This window comes from Filicampus tigris, chromosome 21 (genome assembly GCF_054856515.1).
Source record: "Filicampus tigris isolate MCC_2025a chromosome 21, RoL_Ftig_1.0, whole genome shotgun sequence".
Classification (NCBI taxonomy): Eukaryota; Metazoa; Chordata; class Actinopteri; order Syngnathiformes; family Syngnathidae; genus Filicampus; species Filicampus tigris.
In genome coordinates, this window is record NC_141237.1 from 5747916 (window position 1) to 5772249 (window position 24334).

Here is a 24334-nt window from a genome sequence, read left to right on the forward strand (position 1 = left end):
ATAAACAAAATGAAGGCTATGTTAAACCATCATTATGTTAAACCACAAACGTTTTTTTTGTTCATGCAACAAACTATTACCACTCTTATAGTGCCCACATAAGTCTCACATTATAAAAATCAGTTCGCAGTGCTACTTACCTTGTCATATTACTTTTATTTTCCGCTCATCTTCCATTTTTACATCTGCACAGTGTGGACTTCCACCTAGTAAGATGGGTTAACTGTGTTTACAGTGAATACCATTGGACTCTTCAATGGGGTATACAGTATTTTAAACTTTTTGAAGGGGCTATTGTAACTTATTTCTGCATCATTTCGGGCTGCGTTCGTTGATCCTCGTAAATCTCGTGATCAATTTATTGTCGGTGCCTCGCAAAATACAGGGAGGGGAAAAAAAACAGAACAAAACTGACCTTCAAGTGACTTATCGCTATAAACCACGAGATGGCAGTGGCTGCAAACTAATTCCGCCGGCGTTCAAAGGTTGAACCCAACGCGGTTAAGCCGGAAATATCGACTCGCCGCTGTCATTGTCCTATTTGGTGGGAGTGAGCCAGCCATTAGTGGCTAATTAATCAATTAGTCACCCAGCTAGTGTGAATTGTGTTTGGCATGTGCATTACTTCGCTGATTACGATAGTAATAACGTCGTCTCTATGATGAAGGAGTCCGATTAACTAAGTGTTGTCTCGGTTACACAAACGAGTGGCTCGCTTATTATTGTAAATGTCCTCTTATGGTGCGTTTGTGTTCAGTTTTTTTAAGGACTACCATTTTGAATAACGATTTTCGATCCATAGGGGCCACATAATTAAACAGTATTTTCACGAATAGCATAAAATAATAAACTTGCAGCTTTATTTGTAGAACGTGGGCGAAATGTGGCATTAAAATTTAGGACAAACTTTGCACTTTGGGGGTGGTGTTCCCGTTGAGACAAACGTTGGACGAGTCGCTATGGAAACAAGGTCGTAAACATACGGCGGCTGTCGTAAAAAGGCTGCTGTTGAAAACGAGTAGCGAGATAACCTATTGTGGTTAGATGAGGGGAGTAGTGAACCGCTACTCGGGTGAGAAGAGCGGAGAACAAACACGCTTCTTGCCCTTCTAAAGGCACTCATGCTACGCGGACACGGGGACAACCAGCTGCCACGGCCGTGCTCGGCTCTTTTGTGAGGAGGACGCCGGAGGAGCCGGTATACGAAGAGTTAAGATTCGACATCCTAACTGTTTATCTGAGCGGCTAGCAGGCTAGCTGGCTACATGCACGGGGAGCCGCTACTGGGAACGGAGCAGCAGCTCGCGTGTTGTGATCGATGGGAATCGAAGCCAGTAGAAACTGCCTTTTGTTGTTCTTTTGTTGCCTTGTTGTGGTCCTAATCACCCCACGCCTCAACTTTGAAGAATGACCAAGTGAGAGCCGAGCGTCCGCTGCTGTTCTTTTCCCCACTTATCCAAGAAAGAAGGAAAAGTCACGCAGGTTTGTTGCTTTGGCTTCAACTTCCATCTTTTCGAATCAGTTGGTCTTAAGCATGAATGTTTAAGCCTTTAAAGTGACTGTGTCATTTTTACTAGCCTGGTTCCATGTTTTTTCCTTTACACGAGGCTTCGCGTGACACTTGTGTTGCTTTTTCTCTGATGAAACCAGCCGATAAGAACATTTCTTCTCTTATCAGATGCCCCCATCCTCCGAGTACTGACAAGACGGATAACTTAACCACTAAAACGGCTTTGTGTGATGTGTTGTTGCAAAAGAACTCTTTTGGGAGTCATTTGAAACGCAATTTAGAACATATCACAGCACTTGCATTTGGAAAAATTGGCACACATTTGATAGAATCATCTGGTCGTGTTGCATTTGGACACGGGGTGTTTTAAATGCAGAACAAAGCGATATTACCGTAACATTTTTGTCTCTTCCTGCTCAAATCAGACAGGATCGAGTCTTTCCAAAAATAGTATTTAAATTAATGAAAAACACCCCATCAATAAAATGTCTTTAAACGTTTTACGTTGTCAGTCAGTCACATTTGGGTTCCTAATCCCCAGTGTCCTGTTATGATTTTGACACCCGCTTGCCAGCGAAATTGACATATATTTGCTTGGCATTGGCATGACTCAGGTTGCTTATTTGTCAGAGAAATGTGCTGGGATTCAAAATGAAACAACCTTTTTGCATACAAATGAAACTTCTGTGCCACCCGCAACGACCCTAGTTTGTTGTCCGCATAATGGCACTGAATTTCTAATGAGGACTCAAATTGTTCCCCTCAAATGAAAATATTTATGGCGACTGTTGGTCAGGACGCAGGTGGTTGAGGCTGCCTTGTAATTGTAACCTCAAAGCTCTCCCAGGAAACACGCACTTTGGTTTGTGACATGAAGCCCTGAAGCCAAATTAAGAGTGTGTTAATGAATCAATGAACCACTGTACTGTATGAACGATTTGTCACCCAAGTCAGAGAGATTTCGTAATTACCCGGTTTGTCGGGCTAGGCTGCGCCATTGACAAAATAACACTGTGGCTACATGTTGACTTTTTATTGTTTAACAAACTTGGCGGCTGGTTGGAATGCTGGCCGAGGATTAAACAATTCTATTTTAGGAATACTGTACCTCATTTTTTCGAACTGCTGTTTGATTTACTTGAGCCTTTAAACATCAGGTAAGTCTTTTAAAATCAATCTAAATAAGCATGCGGACCTCAAACAGTCAAGCACACAACCCAGAGATCCTCAAAACCAAGTAGATTAATAATGTCCCTGGGAGAGGAGAAGGGCGGCTGCTCTTAATTGGTGCTGATTTTTGAAAAGACTAATATTTCTCTCTGAGTGTAAAACGCTACTGTCATTAGGATCCTCTCATTGCCGGCTGCCGGCACTCTTTCTCCTCTGAGGTTTTTTTTTTTTTTTTTTTTTTTTTTTTGTATTTGCAGTCAAACATTATTGACTCCCCCCCAGTCGATAACCTTGGCAACTGGAGCCTCGCGTCGCAATGACAGCCGGGGTAGGAAAGTGGAAGCCTCGACTGATCTTTCGGCTAAAGCCGCCCGTAAATGGTGTTAAACAGTTTTTGTGTGTGTGGGTGGGTGGGGAGGGGGCGGCTTTCAGACTTAAGTTATACTTTGTATTTGGGTCCTTTAAGGTACGTTGATACAACTACCTAAAAACTCATTTAGACTGTTGCCAAATCAAGTCACAAAAATGACCGATAACACTGTACAGGTGGTCCTTGGTTTATGACAGCGTTCTGTTCTTAAGGTGGAACTTAACCTGAATCTCTACACAAGTCGAATTGCGTTGTAGTCTGTCAGTAATGTACACTAACACACCCTTCTTAACATTAAAACATCACATGTCATGAACCAGAGACACATTGAAATATGCATGCCAGGCCAGTAGTTGGCGATCGTCATTTTGTCAAGAAACTTTTGGAAAGAAAAGCCTCTGAACCTTTGTGCCACCTTTTAACCGTTTATTTTTTAATCCTCTACCCTCAGACTTGTTTTCAAAGATTGGCATTTTAAGGCTTGTGTAAACTGCCCTCAAGTTTACAGGGGGTCCTCAATTTAACGATTTTGAGGTGTGCTGTAAACTACTTTGAGCAGTGGTCTAAGAATAGATCATATTGTAATCTTTTTCATACGTATATAGTGTAAAAATGGCTTTACTGCTTAGTGTAGTTTAGTGATCAACCATGGCGCATTGCAACCTCTAGAAATAAGGGTTTGCTGCAGTACAAATGACCTCAGTCGTAAACCGGAGACCTTTCCAGATTGGTTCTCTAATCAATTGAGATGGGCATTATTAGATGAATTTTAGATAATAGAATATATCACTTAGCAGACTATTGTTGCAAAAATCTGTGTCGATGTTGCTTTGGATGATTACAGGTTGCCATTTTTGAGACCAAAAACTTGTTAAAACTGAACTAAAGGCATCGCTGCAGGTTGCAGTAAACTAGTGCACTGTTTCGCCTCAACTGCTTTTAAGACTTGATTCATTTATATTTGTATCTCCAAATGTCATGATTCTCTTTTCTGTTTTTTTTTAAACAGGTACAAAAATGCATCACAGAAAAGAAATGACAATTACAGACTTTGCAGATCAATGACAGTAGTTTGACTGTCAAATAGATGTCAATGTGAGCTTGTAGTGACCCCAATTGTAAACCTTTACATGTATGAGAATGGGAATATGTCTGACAATCGTACAATATTTTATAGACTAAAACATGTAATGACTTTATTTCAACTATTGTTATTGTGCCGGCATTTGGACTTAAAAGTTCATCTCAGGTGCCATAGAGATAATTGGTTGATCCCACAGCATCCAAGCCCTCTAATATCTTAATCTCAATCCAGTTTTACTCGACGAACAACGGAGGGGATTATCCCCAGAGGAAATTGTCTATCTTATTTGGCTTATCCTGTCAAACCTCAACGTTGAAGACGAGTTGAAATATTAGAATTTTACAGCGTTATCCGCTGCTCGTAACGACCTTTGTCATTCTAAGTCAACATGGGACCCAGCTATCTCTTTATCGTGCCCCTGTTCTCACCCAGTAATGAGGCATTTTGCGGCTCTTGCCATCTGCCCCAACTTGAAACTTGCATTTTGCATGCGAGGCTCATTTCCAATGCATGAGGAGTGGGGCGCCCTTTGATTTGCCCGCCTTTCTTTGCCTCGCTTTCGTGCTCACCGGAGAAACAGAGCGAGAGTGCTGAGAAAAAGTTACTCCCCCCACTTTAGGTAATTTGGTGCTTATTCTAAACAGGGCTTTCCGCTCGGTATTGTGTATCCCTCCTCCCCCTTTGAGCGGAGTGCCAAGAGAGACGAGGCGCCGCCGGGGCGCGATGCAAGAGAGGGGCTAATTTGACACTGTGGGCACAATGAGGTTCGTCCACAAACGCACATTTCACCGGCCTCCCCTTTCAATTCTGTTGGGCAACATCTGGTGCAGAATACAGAGATCCTGGCTACCATTTAGAGCCATAACCCATTAAGGACTAAAGCGCCTGTCTCAACAGCTCCCCAAAACCTAAGGTCGCCTTTGGAATTACCCTTGAAAACCTGAAGTTCTCAGAGAAATTCAACACTTCCAAAATGGTTAATATCTCAGCCCCTGTATCAGACAGAAACATAATTCCAAAAGAATTAAAGAGCTTAGACATGTGGCTTTCACACAAGCAGAATTTATTATTTACTGTTTCAATCGAAGATGTAAAAATAACGTGTAACGTGTAACAGAAGCACTATTTTAATAAAAAAAAAATAGAGTGGTAATTACCATCCTCTATTCTGTTACAAAGAGGTCAATATCGTCATTGTCTACAAACCATATCATATCACGTTCGACTGGTTCCACTGGTCGTGCGCAACTTATCAGAGCTCCCGGTGATCAACGGCGTCCGCCATTAGCCTACATACGGCTCGAAAAAATTCCATGACATCGTCCGCGGTCTCGCGACACCGTCATGTGTATATTCTGATGCATTAAATTGGCTAAGAGACGGAGAATTGGATTACAAAAAGAAACCGCCGTATCCGCTCTCCCGGCTTTAAAGGCAAAATGACGCAACAGCGCTCCCGGCTCTAGTGCTAGAACCGCCGTTATGCGCTCCCATCCTAAATGGGTTAAGTGGCCTTTCCCCTTGTCAAGAACCAGAGGAGGCAACCTTGCCAATGGGAACTCTAAAACTCTAAAGAATCAAAGCTCTCTGTGTACCGCAAGCTGTGATGGCACACTGTATAAAATACTGTGAGTTAATGGCTTTGCAGGTGTAAAATTCACGAGCAGCAGCCGTAGCAGGGTAATTACCAAGGTATAATATCCACATTATGACTTGCCATTTACAGGCTTGCATTAAGGCTGAATGTTTTGTATTATTGTGTGTGCCACGGCAGCAGACTGGTGGATGTCTCTTGTATTCACGCTGAATTTGTTGTTGTCAAGAAAAGGCCACGGGTGGTTTATCTGTGCATGCATTTTGGCCAGCGCTAACATCTTCCGTTGCCTCTTGTTAACAGACAAAAACTGCTGCGTGCGGTCTATCCTTTCGCCACTGCAATTAACACGGTCATTGACATAATCCAGGTAACGCTCTGTAGATAATTGAGGCCTAACACTCGTTCTCTTGAGAGACGGCAAGACGCTGCGTGTTAGCTTGTTAGCCGCCTGCCCGCGCATCTCATTACTCCACAGTGTCCGGGGGTTTGTTCAAGCTCGCCGCGGAGGTGAGTGACTTCTACCCACTCCCCCTCTTCCCTCACTCAAGCTCCTTGCTGATCCTAGTTAAATCTCATATCTACTCCCAAGATCTGGGCTGCCACGTCGATGCCCTAACCGCCTGTGTCAGAAGCTAAATGGCTTTTGATTCGATATCTTAAAGCAACGTGGTATTCAATTTTTCCCCCCTCAAGCTATTCACTCCCTCACTCCTTGTACTGAAATGTATAAGGTAGCCTTTCTTGGCCTGTATCGACGTTTTATTGTTGGCTGACTTGGAGTTCTTATTTTCTCTCCACCAATTCATCTTCCTTTCCCAAGTGAATACGATTATCTTGGAGAAATAGAATTTTTTTTTGGGACACGATCAAATTATCGTGTTGGCTTTTTAGCACGGGCAGATTGGGCACTGCTCCTGAGAGGTTATTCTTTTTATTGTTCATTCATCATGCTAGAGACACTTTGTGGAAGTCAGCGTGATGCTGAGGTGCATTTTTTTTAGCTTGCTCAGTGAATTGCAATTTTCAGACTTAAAAAGCATAAAGGATTGTCTTGTACTTTTCCACATCTGACATAACTCACAGTATTGTGCCGCTGACATTGTATACTAAATGTGCCCTCGACGTTATTCACAAAGCCCTAAAAGAGGTGGTGTTTTTTTGTGATTTAATAAATCAATGAATGCCATCCAGATGTGACAGATTACCATTTAGGCTTTCCATCTTGTTTATGGTACATTATATGCTCACTGAGTTTTTAGGGCAAGAGCAGACACACACTATGCATAAATCTTGGCTCCTCTTTTAAAAAAAAACATGTAGTGCAGCTGTCTCTACTTCCCCTTAATTGGATTTGGTCTATTTTTAGCAATATTGGCCTAGGTAGGCTCAGACGGCTGTTGGTTCAGTTTCTTATCGTAGGCCTCACAGCTGCTCCAGGTGCTCCCGCCGCTTACTTGGCCACCTCGGGCTCTCCGTTGTTAGCCCACATCTCGGCTGCTAGGCTTGAAGGCCGAACACAAGGAATCAGTCGGCGCGCGCCACGCTAATCTGCTTGCTCGTTAGCCGCGCCCTCTCTCTAGTCAGCTGTCCTAATAGGCATGTCCTAATGAGCTCTAATTGAAGAATGCTAATTTGCATGGCTGGCCTCATTGTCTTTCTTGAAGCATCTTAAACCTCAAAGCTGTTCAAAAGCTGATTGGGAGTATAATATGATTTGGTCTTGGATAAACTCTTGTCCCTAATCCCAGATTGTAGTATCTTTGTTCTGTACTTGATTCTTGACACCGCCCTGTGTGCCAGTTTTTTCCTGGTGGTGCTTTTTTCTCTCTCTCTCGATCGATGGATAGATAGATAGATAGATCAACTACGAGCGGAAGGACAGCAACAAGCCATTTATCAAATAATATCAAGTGCTAGCAAAGCAGTCCGAGTTTGATCAAAGATTGAACTTTGCTCTCTTCACAATGCAACGAGAGACTGCTGAATTTCTAAAGGCCCGAACAAGGAAGTGATAGAATTGCAGCATGAGGAGGCAGTGCAGCACATTTAAATTTGCACTATAGAGGAAGGCATTTTACTCTTCATTTGGTTGCTGACTTTATATCCCCACCATCTCCTTGCTTATAAAATGATTTTCCTAGAGAGAAAATGTTCAAACAGGCACTGGCAGCTTTATTGTGTTGGCCATGTGCCATCTCATCTATGGACAAAAGTACAGAAAGCTCTCAGATGACCCGAAACAATTAGACTTTCTTTGGCAATTGCTTATTCTCAGAAACTGGGCCTCCTGCGAGGTAACACATTAAGTAGTCATTTATTAGTAAGCCGTGAACAAAATGGATAATTACAGTTCTGTGAATTTCATTTCGATTGTGACCTGTTCTGATCAGTTTCCCGCTCTTTCTTTTTATTCGCTTACAGGCTTGCTGGCTGAAGGTAGCCCATAAACAGGAAGCCTGGTTGAACATGACTCACCAGCCTCTGCCAGGGACAGCCAACCTCGCCCCAGCTTGTGGCTGTGGATGCCAACCCGATGCACCATGACGGAGAGGCATTAAAGTCAACTCTCTGACAACCATCTGGATACCTCTCCCTCTGCCAAATCCCTCAAGACCACCCTTTCCCCACTTCGTCCTGTCCCCACCATGCTGCGCTTCCTCCCTCTCAAACTTGGCCGTGTGTACCGCTGTCTGAAGCTCCTGTTTGTGGTGGGGCTGTTTGTCATTTTGCTGATGAACACCCACAATCTGTTTGCCTCGTTCCAAAAGAACGAGCTCACGGACCGACGCTTCATCAACCTCAACAAGTGTCCTGCCTGCTTCGGCACAAGCTGGTGCCGCAAATTCATGAACGGACAAGTTTCGTTTGAGACGTGGGGGCGCCTGCGCTTCCTTGACATCTTTAACGTCAAGAATGTTTACTTCGCCCAGTACGGGGAGCCCAGGGAAGGCACACGTCGCATCGTACTGAAACGGCTCGGCTCCAACCAGGAGCTCGCTGAGATAGATCAAAAGATCTGCAAGAGGGCCACGGGCAGGCCGCGCTGCGATCTTATCCAGGCGATGTACAAAACTGAATTTGCTCGGATCAATGGCGACGTTCGTCTTCTTACTCCAGAGGTGGTAGAGGGCTGGTCAGACCTGGTCCACTGCCCATCTCAGCGGCTGCTGGACCGTGTGGTTCGACGGTACGCTGAAACCAAAGATTCTGGCAGCTTTCTACTCAAGAACCTTAAGGACACGGAGAGAATGCAGCTGCTCATGACCTTGGCATTCAACCCAGAACCACTTGTACTGCAGGTATTGTTTGTTACCTTCACCTAGGTGCACCTTCATTACGATCCACTATAGTCACATTTCTTTCTTGCCTTCGGGATTTAAGACATTTTCCTTCATTTTGCAATTGGTATCGACAACCTAATGAGACAATTCAGAAGTGAAGGTGGGAGGTGAGCTAAAGTTTAGGTGTACAACATGGTGCTCATTAGAATCCATTATTTTTTTGTCTTTGGCAGTCTGTGAAATATGCACTCTACTCTGTACCATTGTAGTTTCAAATGTTCCTAATTCCTGTGAGTTTCCTCTTTAACTGGTATTCCCATTAACTGTTGTTTTGATAGGACAGAGACATGGCACCAGGTTGATTCTTTCCGAGGTACCGCTGAATAAAATCTCCGGTACAATGCAAGTAAAGTCCTTTTAGTAAAATGCAGGGTAGGAATTCCTCTGCTCCTCTCCTTTCTATGTAGATTTAGGAGGAACTATCGCACCCTCCTAGAACCTTTGTCAAGGCTAGCAGTCTTCTAGAAGATGGTTTTGAGAGCTATGGCCTCCTGAACGATGAGAGGTTTTTGCTGGCGGCAACACTGCATATTTAACACTATATGTAGGGCATATTTGAATTATTCAAGGTTGCATCTGTGAATGGTGCAAGTTGTTTTTAATTTTAATACATGTCTGTGTCCGGTGGGCTGCCATCATCTGTGGGAGACTGTGCTTGGAATATAGTACTTGTATCACGGACCTGGCGAGTCTTGTTTAGTTTATTTTAGCTTTATAAAAAGAATACAAGTTTTTTTTCAGTTTGACACAGATGTTAAATATTCTGCTGTAACTCTCAAGGTGGGCATATGCTGAAAGAAAACAACGGAAGTGTTCGCCGACCGACTGAAGGCCTTGACAACAAGTACTGTAGGTGTTAGTAGTGTAATCTTTCAAAACATATCTAGAACGAGCCATGTCTGCCGTTAGTGGCTTCCAGAATGCAAATGCTATGAACTACGCTCACAACACGCTACACTAACAGTGAATCATGTTTCTCTTATGTTTGCCTTTTACTTGTGCTGTTGTGAGACATCTGTGCATGTAGACAAGCAACATGCAAATCTTACTGCTCTTGTGTGTGTGGTGTACTTGAGATGATGCTCAAATTTGGCCCCGTTTTCTATGTCTGTACCCTGCTTATTGACACCTGATGAGATTTTTAGTGAGCATTGATTCAGAACCAAGTCACATTGTGGTTTAATTCCTCACAGCGTATGCCCAGTTTGCTTACCTTTTATGGTCTAGATTTGATACCAGGTTTGTATTCCATCATTCCGGCTGACATAAAGGCCCAACTAGGTTATAGAAGCATCCCCTTTCACTGCAGGCATTTTCGGCTCCCACTGTGATTTACAAGCATCCAATCAATTGCAATTTCAATCTGTCATTGACCGTGTCTCGACAGAACAACAATGGTCACAGCCCATGTAGACATTCAATAACTTTCGGGCTGACCTACAGTCCTCGCCCCCTTTTTACTCATCAGGTCAGACACCTCCAGGCATTCCACAAGACACAAAGCGAGAGCAGCTTTTATGTCCAGTTGATCCATAATACCTGATTAGCATTGTGTGGTCGCTTACTCTCTCCTTTCAGTCTCTTGTCTTGTTCTTTCCATCTGTGTCTGTCTTCTGTTTTTGTCAACGTATTAATATATGCTCCACAAACTCTGGATTATTCCATCACTTTGGCGTCTTGCCATTCTACCCCTAGCCAAAGGCTATGTGATTCAGATCCACAAATGGAATGCTAACGACATCGCAGACACCAACACATCACACTTCCCCATCACCCACATCCCTCTTACTCTTTGCTCTTCAGTGTTTTTTTTTTTTTTTTTGCACATGGCTCATTCCAACACCTCATCTGTGCGGATTATAGGTATCCTTCAGGTCACTTGGGCATGCAGAACCAATGTAGCAGATGGTTGGCATCGATAACATATGGTGAAATCTGTCAAACGATTCACAAATTCTTATGGTAGGTTGGCTTCGCTGGTCAAAATACACCAAAAGACCCTTTGCCCACACTTGGGCAGGTGTTGACCATGAAGAATTAATGGACCCTGTAGAGATTGAACATGCTGTAGCATCTTGATGACTGTTTTTGACAGAGGTTACAATCACTTTGTGAAGGTTTGATTTTAACATGAAATAAATGACAGAGTTGATGAAAATCTTACTCTCATCGTTTCAATTTGCCTTGATGCTATCTTCAGTAAATTTTGGTGGTCTTCATCCGACGATTTGTAATTTTCAGGTTCACCGTCTTTAGCACAACTGATTTCCTGCTGTCATTGTTTGGCAGTGCATCTCTTTCCTCTGGCTTTATTTAGTTGAATAATGTGCCTAACAGTTCTACTGTCTGCTCAGTGAGCCGAGCTCTGTCTCTCGATCTCTCTCAGAATGGCTTGTGTTTTTGCTCTTTTGAAGCCACTGGCAGTAAATCGGCCCCGTTTCACTATGAGACACCAGACCTTCTTTGTCTGTGGGAAACAATCTGCTGTGCTGTTTTGGCTCAGGCCAACAATGGCCCGTTTCTGTGTGTTGTGCAGTACATGTGGCATACACAAACACAGCCTCCATTCCTCTGTCACGTGCAAGACCATTTGGCCATGGGGAATAAATATTTTTAGATGACAAAAAATGACCATGGTGAAATGTAAAAGCCCAGTGCAATGTCTTTTTCCTGTTTCCTCTTATCCGAAACCATTGCTTTCCCTTGATAAATATCATTGCTGTCAATTGAAAAGGTTTAATCTCCACATTCATGATTAGCCTTCGTCTACACAGTTTGGTTTATAGTGAAACAAGCAATGAAAATGTTTTACTGATAGAATCTCCATTTGCCACTACAACCGTGCAATTACTTAGTTTTAATAAATGCAGGTAACCTTTGATAGAAACGCTCGCAACTTGAGGATTTTGAAAAGTATGACTCTGGAGCTATAGCTGCCTCATGTTTTTGTTTGTACTTTCTTGCTCCAGAAAAACAATTCTGTTGTCATCAGATGAAGATATGCTTGTGTCAAGGGTTTTTGTCTTCCTCAACAAGAGAAGTCACATGTTGCCTATTGATTTTACCTCCTATTCAACAGTGGTGTCATAATTCAGTTTACACAAAAACAGTCATAAAGAGATGACCGGGGCTAATTCTGGGGGATCGATTCAGGCATATTTTAATGAATCGGTCTTCCTTTCCCACTGGTACTCTACACCGGCCTGCTGATCTTGCAGTGTCGCCCTCCTTCACTAAAGCGGGAGATGGCTCAGCGAGCATTCCACCGCATTAGTGAACGTGAAAAATTATTTGCGCACTGATGAGTGCCTCTCGAGTTCAGGAATGGGGCTTAGTAAAATGCACAAATTTACTACGCCCTAATGCTCCTTCTAATTATCCAAGCACAGTTTACGAAATATTCAGGTAGCAGCTCCTTAGCAACTGACCGGTGCGGTTGACAAACATCGCTGGGGGCAGGGCGTTGATGCCAATTTGCCAGTCGCTTGAGGGCAAGCCAAATTGTAATGAAAGATGTAATGATTTAATGATAAAATTGCTCCCTAGAGCTATTCATGTTTTGGAAAAACACATTGTGGCCACATACAAGCGCTATTCAGAATATAGTTTTTAAAAAGCAGATGAGTATCTGCCTCGCTTCTGATTGGCATAACATGGAAACATTGCAAATTTTTTTGCACTCCCTTTTTAGATGGAACATGCCTTGGGATGTATTCATTTAGAAACACTGAAACCTTAGTCATAAAGCTTATTCCTATTTGCAGTTAATTTGCCATTCTTGGAGCCTCTCCTTTGGCAAAATGAGTCACTGATTCATCAGGTGATGCTCGCGTTTGATGGGCTACAGTACATCTGGCCCAATCGGAAATTAGTTTGATTTTGCCTGGTCTTCCATTCCAAATCATTAAGCCTTGTGAGTGGGCCAGGGACATGTGACTACGCTCGCACCCCTTTTTGGTCCTCTTCTCCATTTTGCTCAGTGAAGCTGAGAATAGGAACTGACAGGCTGTGGGCTTCACTCAGTCAGCGGTACTCTCATCCCCTCCAGACTCAAATCTGTGCTGATTTCCCCTCCCTTTCTGTTGCCACCTTCCCAAGAACCACCTCCTCACTTAACACTTAGCACTCAGTCCTCGGCTGACACCGACATGCTCATCAGAACGATCCTGTCGCGTAGCCATCTGTTTTTCCCCCACAACACCTGACACAAACACCGCATTGCAGAAAAAAAAGATCTGCACACATTTTTGATGGATGACCTTATCTTTGATGCCTAAGATTTTTTTAAAGCAGGATCTTAACATAAATGTGAAAGTAAACACTCAAAAGCTCTTTCAACAAAACAGTCTGGCTGCATCGTTTGTTTTTTACCAAACAAGGGGGTGTCTCTTTACCTTGGTGATTTTTAATGAGGTTCTACATAATCAATCACAATCCTCACCTTCTTCGGGCACCAATGCCTAACTAAACATTGAAGGTCTTCTTGGCTCACAGTGGGGCAAAGGTGACTCTCCCAAGATAAATTTATTGCAAAGCAGAGAGCTTTACTTGTTATTGGTAAGAAATAGATCTGCCTCCATTGAAATCCATTGCAGTCCTGTTTTGGACTAACATTCTACTGTGCACATTGCATGGGACACGCCTCATGTGCAAATGCAATCAAAGCCTGATTTAGCTTTCCGACTATATTTCTGTCTTTTCTCCTAATCGTGGACGCACACAATCCTGTGGCGTGTCTGCCTCCCATTCCTAAAGGCAATTACAGTGACTGAGGTCCATCAGTAAATAGTCTTTAGTGATTAATATCTTATTTGGTTTCTGGCTCCCGGGGATCGTGACACTCCTTAGCGCATAAGAGTGGAGTTGTTTACGCCGCTTAACCCGGCTTCAAGTGTTCCCAATCCCCCTTTCATTATTCTTCTAGGCCTTTGTGTACAGACTGAATCCTGTTAGGATAGGGTGTTATCCGGGCCCAACTCCCCTCTTTTGGATGCCCTCATTGGATGGCGTCCTTGCTGGAAGGCGGAGGGCAGCGAAAAGGTTTGATGGGAGTCTGTGTGGTACAAGCCAAGGGCCTTGTGGTGTTGTCTCCCATTTGAATGAGCCTGTCTGCTTGTGTCACCATAATCCTCAACAAACACACGCACACACATGCATGACAGCTGTGTTTGGTTAGGTGTAAATGCCTGTGGTCGAGCCCCCTCCGAAGCACCCTGTACCACTCACCAGCTTCCCCTCCCCCAAAATCACGCTTCCTTCTGTTATGCCTGCTACCCAACCCACTGTTATGTCCACTGGCCTGCTCCAGAGGACGTAGTACTTCAACGCCGGAGAGTCAAACACAATTCAGACTTCTCCCCGGGCCCCTTAACATGACCACAACCAATACGGATAAGTAAACAGCGTCTATTTGTTGTTAGGCATACCCCGGAGATTCTAGTGTCTTTGCATTTGAGCGAGGCTGTGCTTTTTAGCACGTCAGCTTTCCCTTGGTAACAAAACTGTCGATCACATAAAGAATAAGGCACTTAGTTCCCGTCAGAGAAAATATCCTCAAATAATGCTGCATCTTTAAATATCTGTATTCACTCTTAGTCACTGGAAATGTAGCTGCCTTGGCAAGAGTGTAACGTCTGTGACTGTTTGGTTAATTAAATTCTCTTAAATACTGACTTGCTAAATGGCTCTATCTGCAGCAAGGTTTAGAGGACAGGGTCAGTCGCAACAGTTGACGCCACTCTGTGGTCCCCCAAGATAATTGTCTGCTCGCTTTGCAATGCACTACCATTGATGCCGACCTCACACAGATAGCCCTCGGAACTGAGTTTTGAGTTCCAGTTGGGTTCCTCCCCAGTCTGCGTGGGCGGCACAACCACCCAGACTGATTCAACACCGCTGCCTTTGACTGTATACATTCCTGGGTTTCCCAGTAAAGGGGATTTATGAGGTCTGCGCTCAGTGGCTCAGGTTCAGGTCAGCACACAGTTATCATTAGAAACCACTAGGTCTGCCCCTCAATCTGTCGCTCTTTCTCCCATTCTTCATTTTAGTTCTCCAGTACACTCTGAACACAAAGCTCAAATGTAGGCCACACATTTCTGTGGTCAGGTTTTCTCCTTTTTACACCAACTTTTTGTCCCCGGCTAATGCCATATGTGAAATGGATTTTTATTTGTTCGTACAAGCTTATACATGGCGAGTATTTATTGCTTTATTCAACTCGGCTCTACACCCAAAAATAGTGCATCTCCACTGCCACTACCCGGGAGGTAGTGGTTTGCGAAGCTGCACATTGCTGACAATCGTTTCGGACCAATCATTGTCCTCCAAAATATTTACGTCACGTTTTAGAAACGGGCTACTTTCTTTAGAACCACAAAGGAGTAGGTACCCCAAAAAATCTAGAGGAGTAGACCCGGGTAGATTTGTCGGTGGAGACTGGGCTTTTGTCGAGTAGTGTAGATACCGTCAGTGGAAACGCGGCTTAACTTACTGACTGCATAAAAGCAGTCTCTAGTGCAAGAGTCACCAAGTAATATCTAAAAATGGAGGATAAGCGTTTCGGAAAATGGACGGATGGATTAGAAGCTCTGTGTTAAAGCTTAGCTAATTGATATGCTTTGATAGCAGCTTTGACACGCAATGAATAAATAAGGAAAGAGTGTGTGTGTCTGTGTGTATGCGTGTATCACTCTAGGAGGCAGGGGAGAGACTGCATTCATCACAATAAACCAATTCCAATTATATGAAAAATATATTTAAAATGTGCAACACGGTCCGATGTAAAGTAGACCAAATGCGCTTAGAATTCTTTTCAAGTTGAGTCGTCTTTACAGAACGATTTTCCCTCTTCCCAGGAAGGCTGCAAGCTCCACAGTGGGTGACTTTGCTGTCTTTGAACAGCGTCCATAGTAATGAGGCCGACTGAGGCTATTCGTAATCAAACCACATTCCACATCCTTTGTCTCTACGCTCTGACACTTAAAATGTGCAAATACATTCGTCCAACTTAGTCTGCTGACTAGGAATGTACAGCTTTAAGAAAGTGGCAACTTTGCTGCCCTTAAAGGCAGGTCCGGTAGATGGAACAAAGAGGGCAATGAGCAAGTTTGGGGTCGAATGCTACCCGGAGAGAAATGTCTAACTGCATGTGTGCTAGCACGGAGCTTTTAATGCCGGTTCCCGAGGGAAGCTCGAGCGCTCGCTGTGGGCTACCAGACTAGATTTTAGACTTCAAATTGCCCCCAAAATGCCAGAAGGGGCTCATGCACATCCTCCATATGCACAAGGTGAATAAGAAATGTCTGCCCCCTCCTTCCTCCTCCTGACTCCAGCATGGCAGTCCCAGCTTCACAGAGGAACATCTGACGCCGCCTCAAAGATGAGCCTCTATTATGAGCCAACTGAGTAATAGCTGGAAGTTCTGTTGTTGTGTCTCACACGAACACGTCTGCCCTCCACTTTCTCAGTGTTGCCATTTGATCTTTGGGACTCCCCTCCAGAATCTTGTCGTGACTTGCTTTTCATACAGTGGGGTTTAGTCAAGGACAGAAAATGTTGAGAATTTAAACCGCACCCTTAACTACTCCTGTGGCTAACTACTAATTTTCTCTAAGTAGCCACTGCTGCTAAGCTGAATACTTTTTTTTTTTTTTTTTTTTTAAAGCTTTCATGTATAAATACAGCTCTGCGCCACAGTATTTGCTCACTCGCGTGTATGTGTGCTTGTTTTATTGGCCAGTGTTCTTGCAGGGTAGCCAAGGCAATATCTTGGGAGCCGCTGATGTTTACTCGGCCCCTGAAAAGAGGTTGTTATCAGCCCCGGTCACGTTGCGTTTTCTCATTCATATGCGGCGGGATACAGTTTCACGTAGGCACACAAACACGCGCACAAAGAGCCTCTTTCGAAGTCCCGCGTGCACGACCGTGCCCTCCCCCAAGTTGTCCAGTAGAAGGGCACGTCTTTGTCAGCAGATGTCAGGACGCAGGTGTGTGTTCCCGGTACCGCTCGCTCTATTAGTTTCATCCTCCTCCTCCCGAGGCTGCCCATTTGTCTGTGGCCCCGTTTCATTTCAGCCCACTCCAATCCCCCTACCCGCGGGAGGACGCCAGTGTGTCTGTTGTATTAAAGGGAGGGGAGCGGAAAGCACACACGTCCCCACTCAATGCTGCTGTTGTGCACCGGCTCTACCTTTTACATTAGATTAGTACTAGCTGGGCTTAGAAGTCACAGTGAGGTCACCTGCAATAAGAACACGGTTGTGTGTGTGTTTGCCAGCCTTGTTCAATGCGTTTCTAACAATACTTCAGCTTGCAGTTGGAAATTGTTGCAGGCCATTTGACCATTTTGTATCGAGTTGAACCTGCTAAAGGGTTTTTCACTCTGTGCACGGGTTGGCTGACCCCTTTGCCAAACGTATGACAAACAATTGGCAACTCGTGCCAATATGACAATCGGACGAATTTATGGCGACAGCTGCAACAGTGATCTCGCGCTTTGTAGTGTTTTTGCTAGTTTCCCAGCATTGACCTTGTTAGGAAAGTTTTTGTTGCATATACATGTGCCCCTCTCTGCTTTTGAGTTTTAGGCACAGGTCAAGGCACGCTTAGCCTTACCTTCCAAAGGTGACTGAAATGTTTTCTTGACTTAGTTTTGATGGGTAACAATTTTAAAACGTAAAGAATTAAAGTAAAATAGCACCAGCCCGAGCATAACATATACAGGGTCCTTGGTTTATGACAGTTTTGGCCTAATGCAGTTTTGAAGTGATGAACAGTGCTTGATGAAGTACTTAACTCATTCACTGTCATTGCCGAATTTACTTTACTTACTTTACAATCTTTTCACAGTCCAGCCATTCCATCCCAGGAACTTATTTATATATTTTTTACATTTTTTCAAACGTTAGGGTAAAAGAGGGTAAATGTCTGGCAGTGAATGAGTTAAGTTCATTAAATGTGGCCCGTTGACAGTGACCCTCTCTTACGTCTCTGAAACTATTTTGTAAGCTGAATCATCAGTGCCTTACCCACAGGACACAGAGCAGTGTAAAACAACTAGTGTGAGCCTTTAAGTTGACTTTCCATCGGCCATGCATTGGGATTTTGCCATTTGAAAGCCACAGTTTGAAAAATGTACAGCATATGCCCAGCTATAGCAGATTGTCATCCACTGGCAGCGACAGAAATTGGCATTACAAAAGCCGTTACAAGTTGCAGGGATCTGTCGTAACCAGAATTGCACTTTCAGCATATTTCAAATGCATCGCATCACCAGCAGAGACAAATGGCAACAATTACCACCTGTGCGCTCCATACGCTCTTGCAGAAAACTTCCCAATTCTGCTCAGAGATAGCACAGTAGTGTATCCAACTCATTTTGTCCCCACATCCCCCGCCCCCCTCAACGCCTCATTGGAGACGGTAATGGCTTCTGCAGAGTAACCGTTTAAAGAGCGCTGAGGGAGAATGATTGGTGGGACACGCAGCGTATTTATCAAGCTTGGCAATAGGAAGTTGAGTCTTTCATGTACGGTGCTCAGTAGTCCTCGCCTTTAGGCCCGATTTGCTTTTCAGAAGTAAATATAGGCATCTGATTGAAAATGGCACCCACATATGAGTTGTGAAGAACTCTGTAATTGACGAAGCACACTGAGAGCCGTCAGCGCGTTGAATGAGCAGCATCTATGTTAAGAACAGGAGATGTGAGACCCGATAGACATGAAGCCCTTCGCATAACAGACACTGACACTAAGTCTGAAAGTAGCCTCAGGGTAATAGTCCCTTCCCTACCTCCATCATCATACATCCCCCCAAGCTTCCGGCGTTCTACTTTTACGCCCGTTCAGGCTGCAACCTGACAACAAAAGAAAGAGGGAAGATAGTGTTTAGCAAGCAGGTCTATGCTGGTTTACTCTCTTCCTCGGTTTGGCTTCCTCCATTCTTGTCTCATCTTCCCAAACTGGCTCCAGGGGCTTGGAGTTGTGAGGATGGTTTTTTGCTGGTTTAGCCATCACATTGGACAGGCTAAGTTTTGTCAACATGGCCAAGAGCTGCTTAGAGTTGCATCAACACTGAGCAATCCAAGGTTTGAATTTGGGTCAAAGGAAGCGGGCCTAATAGGGATGTACCATCAAATGATCCAGCTCCAATCTAATCTTTCTATACCCACTTTGTTTAGAAAGCCATTTTAGATATTTAGCCTCTTTGGTCTCTAATCCTAAATTCCTCTGCAATCTCTAAATTGTCAGTTTTGACCATGCTGCAACAAAGCAGTGCATTTGAGCTTGTACGGAAAGAACTGCTTTGTCACATTCCACTTTGTTGTCAATTTTAAGAATGTGGGAAAGTTGTTGAGGGAGGCTATTAATCCAAAAGTAAGGACGGAATTGGGAATGAGTCCTTGCCAAGACTGAGGATGACGGGCCCGAGCAGAATGACAGGCCGCTTGAAGCCCATTGTGCTTCCTGGATACAATTTTTGTCTGTGGCCCAATTGATTGGGTTACCTCTGGGAAACGATTTAGCCAAGGCTGCACAGCTTGCAACTTGTCCCCGTTCTCCCCTTGTGGTCTTGGATCTATTTCGGTCACACTAATCAGAACAAAATACCGGCGTACGGTGTACATTTACACCACTAAAACCAACAAATGAGTTTTTTGTCAGAAGTATAACATCAATGCTTGCCTAGGATATGCTTCAATATGAAATGTTAGTTATTTGTCCATCCAATAGCAGTTATTTTGGGCATGGCTTCTGTGGTGGTGTTTTTGGCTTGTTGCCTTTTGTTGTCCAGCTCAAACTGGATTCATGCTTTTGTCTTCAGGTCACTTGGCAAATTACAGATCAGTCAATGCTGGAAGAGTGGTTAGTTAGCGCTGCTGCCTCACTGCAACAAGGTCGCCCTTTCGATTTCAATTTGAAGCACACAACTTTGGGGACTTTGTGTGTAAAGTTTTTTGCTCTCTCTCTGCCTGTGTAAGATTTTTCTTTGGCACAGGCCTGTACTTCTGAAACTGTGCCTTCTTGTGCAGTGTAGGAATTTTTAATCTGCTTGTTCATTGCGTGCCGTTTGTAAACTTGTGTACTTGTGTAAAGAGGACCCCGTGTACTCCAATACGACCCAAGGAATGGACAGTATGACCTAAACAAAGGCAGAAGATTAAATAATGGCTAAAGATTGACCCTCTCAATCGGGTACGGTGAGGTTAGACAAATTTTGTTTTTAAAGGATTCTGGACTGTAACTGCTTTTAGGCAGGAGCAGACACGGAAAAAGCGAATCACTTAAAATAAAAATGAACACCACATATCCTTAATGTTCAGTCAGTCAGCTCCCTGGAATTTGGTCCCGGGGCGCAACACTGTTGCCATCCAGTGTTACGCTGGCTGTTGCACATGTTAATCTTAATGGCTTTATAGTTAGAGTAATGTGTTGGCCTCAATCCATCCAACTGTAGCATATATATATATATATATTTGTCATATACCCTTACATGCATTAACTCTCAAAGCTGTCAGTGTGCAGCCAACGGTGAGAATAACCATATACGTTTAAATAATTTGTATTTCATCAATATTTATTGTGAGCTTGCCATGCATATGTAAACCCTCATTGTCGGCACCGAAAGCCGGTAGAGCGTCATGTTACTACCTCCAGTGACACAGCGGTCAGGAGTAGTTCACACCTTGCCAGCACTGACATGCCGTGTTCCCTGACATTTCACCAACGCTATCGGGTTTCAGGACTCGGAAACACGAGTTCCCTCCCCTCCTCTCTGTCACTGTGTGCGGCGGCCGCCTTGCCAGGAACAGCAGCCTTTGTGGTATTTGTTACATAGGAAGTTGCGGCCGGTTGTTAAGCCTCCCATCCGGTACATGATACACCTAGACAATGTTGTACTTGAATGCAAAAGGACCATTTAATGCACTGAAATTTGTAGACACACAACATGTTGGTGCAGTCTGTTTTTTTTATTTCATGAAAACTAGAGCCTCACTTAAACCCTCAACTGCTTTGAAATTATAATAGTGTTTTAATGTCAAGGCAGTGTTTTTGGCACAGCATATGTCGCAGCTAATGGAGAGTAGTTCCTACAAAACAGCTATTCATAACATTTCCTTCTCAATAAATCTGCATAAACAAGTTCTTTGTTGTGATAACCATAGATCAGGGCTCTAGACTAACTTTATTTTACCAGGAGCACAGTGGCCCCTAAGATGACATTTTAAGGGTGCACATGAATTACAAATTGACTTGTGAAGTAAATATTCACGTTTCCATTTATTTTCACTATATTACTGATGCTTTATGCAGATGCGGTGCAGAAATCTAGCAACAAAAAAAATATTCAAGAATTAACTAAAAAAAAATTGAAGAAAATATAAGTTCCTAGGATTGAATGGCTGGACTGTGAAAAGACATAAAAACGTTTTTGGCAGTGAATGAGTTAAATGCATGTATTGGTCACACATGCGAAAGTAGAATTTCAGGGGCAAAGTGCCACCATTTAAGTGCAGCCTGGAGGCCCTGCCAAACATGTAGTAAGAAAACAGCCGTACTTGTTCATAGCGATGGATTCTTTGCTGTAACTTTTCCACGGACTGGATTTTGTGCTTTAGCATATGATGCATACTTGCCAGTACTTTTTCAGTCAGTTCGGTTGAATCGCAATGAAATTGTAGGGAGCGCCTCACCCTTCTGGCAGTATTTGCCTGTAATTATTTAGCACGCTCACCCTGCAAGAGACTGTGACGTCTTGTTAGCCTGCCCAAGTTGCATGAACGCAGTTAAGCAACATCACGCAGCGGTTCAATTCAGCACACAATGACGAGCTAAACCTTCAGCTGCCGCAAATAACCTATCAGTTTTCTGGAATCGCAGGCAGCGGATATCAGCTCGTTGCTTTAGGGCTTCAACGCAAGCTGGCTCTTTTTCTATTAGATTTAATCCGCTGTAGCCAGCGCTGGCTCTGTTTCATGCACTCCTTTTGGCAGATTTTCAAATCTTGTGCTTACACCGCCGTATCAAATGTTACCCAAGGCTGCACTGCAACTTTGTGTTTGATGTCTGGGATAATTCCCTTTCTCTAATTGTAAGACGAGAACCAGTTTATATTGCAAGTTAAGCAAGTGTTTTACGACAATGAGAAAGTTAGCATGTCGGGCAACTTGGCTTCACTGTTTGCCAGGTCTCCCTGCACAGCTTGCTTCTTTCTACTTAAATAATCTGCCTTTCAACTGAAGTTTGTTCGCTACTCTGTTTGTCGTCCCTAGAGCTTTCCATCAGACGAAGGCTGGCCTTTCGCCAAGTACCTTGGGGCGTGCGGGCGCGTGGTGGCCGTCAATTATGTGGGCGAAGAGCTGTGGAGCTACTACAACGCGCCCTGGGAGAAGCGCGCGGACCTGGCGCGACAGCTTATGGACATCGCCGAGCAGCTGACCAACAACGACTTTGAGTTCGCCCTCTACCTGCTCGACGTCAGCTTCGACAACTTTGCAGTCGGCCCCCGCGACGGAAAGGTCATCGTCGTCGACGCTGAGAACGTCCTCGTGGCCGACAAGCGACTGATCAAGCAGAGTGAGTCTCGTTACCCGAACACCTTCTGGCCGTCTATTCATTCAGTTTCTTGCCGTGAACATGCTTGCTGTATCGACGCGTTAACAATTTATGCTAATGTGATGAAGCCGTCGGTACATGTTAACTATAACTAATAGTAATCAACTGTGCTTCTGGGCTTTAAAAAAAAGAAAATCCCTCTCCAAAACGCTAATCAGTCAAGCACACGCTTGCAAAGCTTGCCTGCCATGTAAAACACCGCACTATATACGACCTATTAAGTGTACGTTTGGCGTCCGAAGTTGTTCCAGGAAGTCTCCACTGACTGGCTGTTGCACCGTCCAAACCTCCTCTTCTAAGAATATCCTCATCCAGCATGTGGTTCTTCCGCCCTCAACATGCTCATCCCCATCAAAGCAAAGATGGTCCCGATAACGAGCTGTCTTCCTCCCCCCAGTCCCACCGCCCTGCCCCCACCTTCTTGAAATAAACCTCATAACAAGAACGGAGCTATACATCACACGTTCCGCGTGACAGATCCTACCCCATGGTCCTCCTTCCCGGGGCTGCTTCACAGAAAAGGAGGACCACCCAGTCACTTCTTTTTGATTTGTCCCTTTCTCCAGAAATCCTATTAAAGTGATGGACTGTTGTGTCGCGAAATGCTAAGGCTCCACCAGCGCTCCCCGTGACTTATATGAAGTGTTGTCCGGGTTTGTGTATGTGTTAGAGAGAGCGTGTGCACTTGTATTATACAAACTTTTACAGATAAAAAGGGATCCATGTGATGAATTGGTCCTAATGATCAATTCAAATCACGTTAAAGTGCCATCGACCCCACTGTTAGCGTATTTGTTACTTTTTTTTTTTATAGCCGATAGATGAAAGTTCCCTATGTTGTCACACTGTGTCTTTTACTCGCCTGAAAACGCAATCCTGCCTGTTGACACTCTCTGTCTGGCAGATACTGAGAGCTTGACAACTCAAGCTGCTTACCCAGGCCAGCGCGTCAGGAATGTTTATGGGGCCTCCATTGTCGGTTCACCCGGATCGGTTTGTGCGCGCGGTGTGTCGCGGCTCAGCATGGAGGAAGTGCAAGGAACGCGGCAGTAATCGGTATTACAAAGTCACCGGGCAGGGCAGGCCAGGCCATGGTAGGATGTACCCGCTAAGCAACCCGCAAGCAAACAGTCCTGGTTTTAGTAGCCGTGAATAATCAGATCCAACAGTAGCCTCCGTTGAGTCCTTCTTTCAGACTCATTAAGATAAGATTCGGCCATTTTGTCATTTCTGTCGACTGAAAATGACATCGCAGTTGCTCAGGGCTCAGGTAACGAACAATCGCATCTCACCTGTTTTCTGAAGCTGAGCAGTGATTGGTCGACATCTGAGCCCTGAGCATCCGTGATGTCATTTTCAGTCGACAGAAAGTAACCAAATGGCCGCCCTCTGAGATAGCTAAAAGTGGGTGCATTTTGCTGCTTAACTCATATTCCACAAACACAATATTAATCACAATGCTGTGTTTCAACTACTGGGCCTGCATAGAACATATTCTGGAAAAAAAAATATGTTTGGGTTGACTTCTCTTTGATATCGCCCACAGTAACTGGAAGGTAGTATTTTGTACCTTTTCCCAGGACCATTTAAGGTACAAATGTTCCCCCTGCTGTAAATGTCAAGGGTGCCCTAAGAGTACCTTTTTG

General features: G+C 44.1%; 1 protein-coding gene across 1 annotated transcript in view; it reads left to right on the plus strand.

Moving 5' to 3' along the window:
* The first annotated feature begins 479 nt into the window (after nucleotides 1-479).
* The window catches only part of dipk2ab (divergent protein kinase domain 2Ab), a 28156-nt gene continuing 4301 nt past the window's right edge, over nucleotides 480-24334 (plus strand). The window contains exons 1-3 of the mRNA XM_086021345.1: nucleotides 480-1482; nucleotides 8153-9030; nucleotides 22346-22649. Coding sequence (XP_085877471.1) covers nucleotides 8377-9030; nucleotides 22346-22649 — 958 coding nt within the window. The 5' untranslated portion in view covers nucleotides 480-1482; nucleotides 8153-8376. The remainder of the gene's footprint in view (nucleotides 1483-8152; nucleotides 9031-22345; nucleotides 22650-24334) is intronic.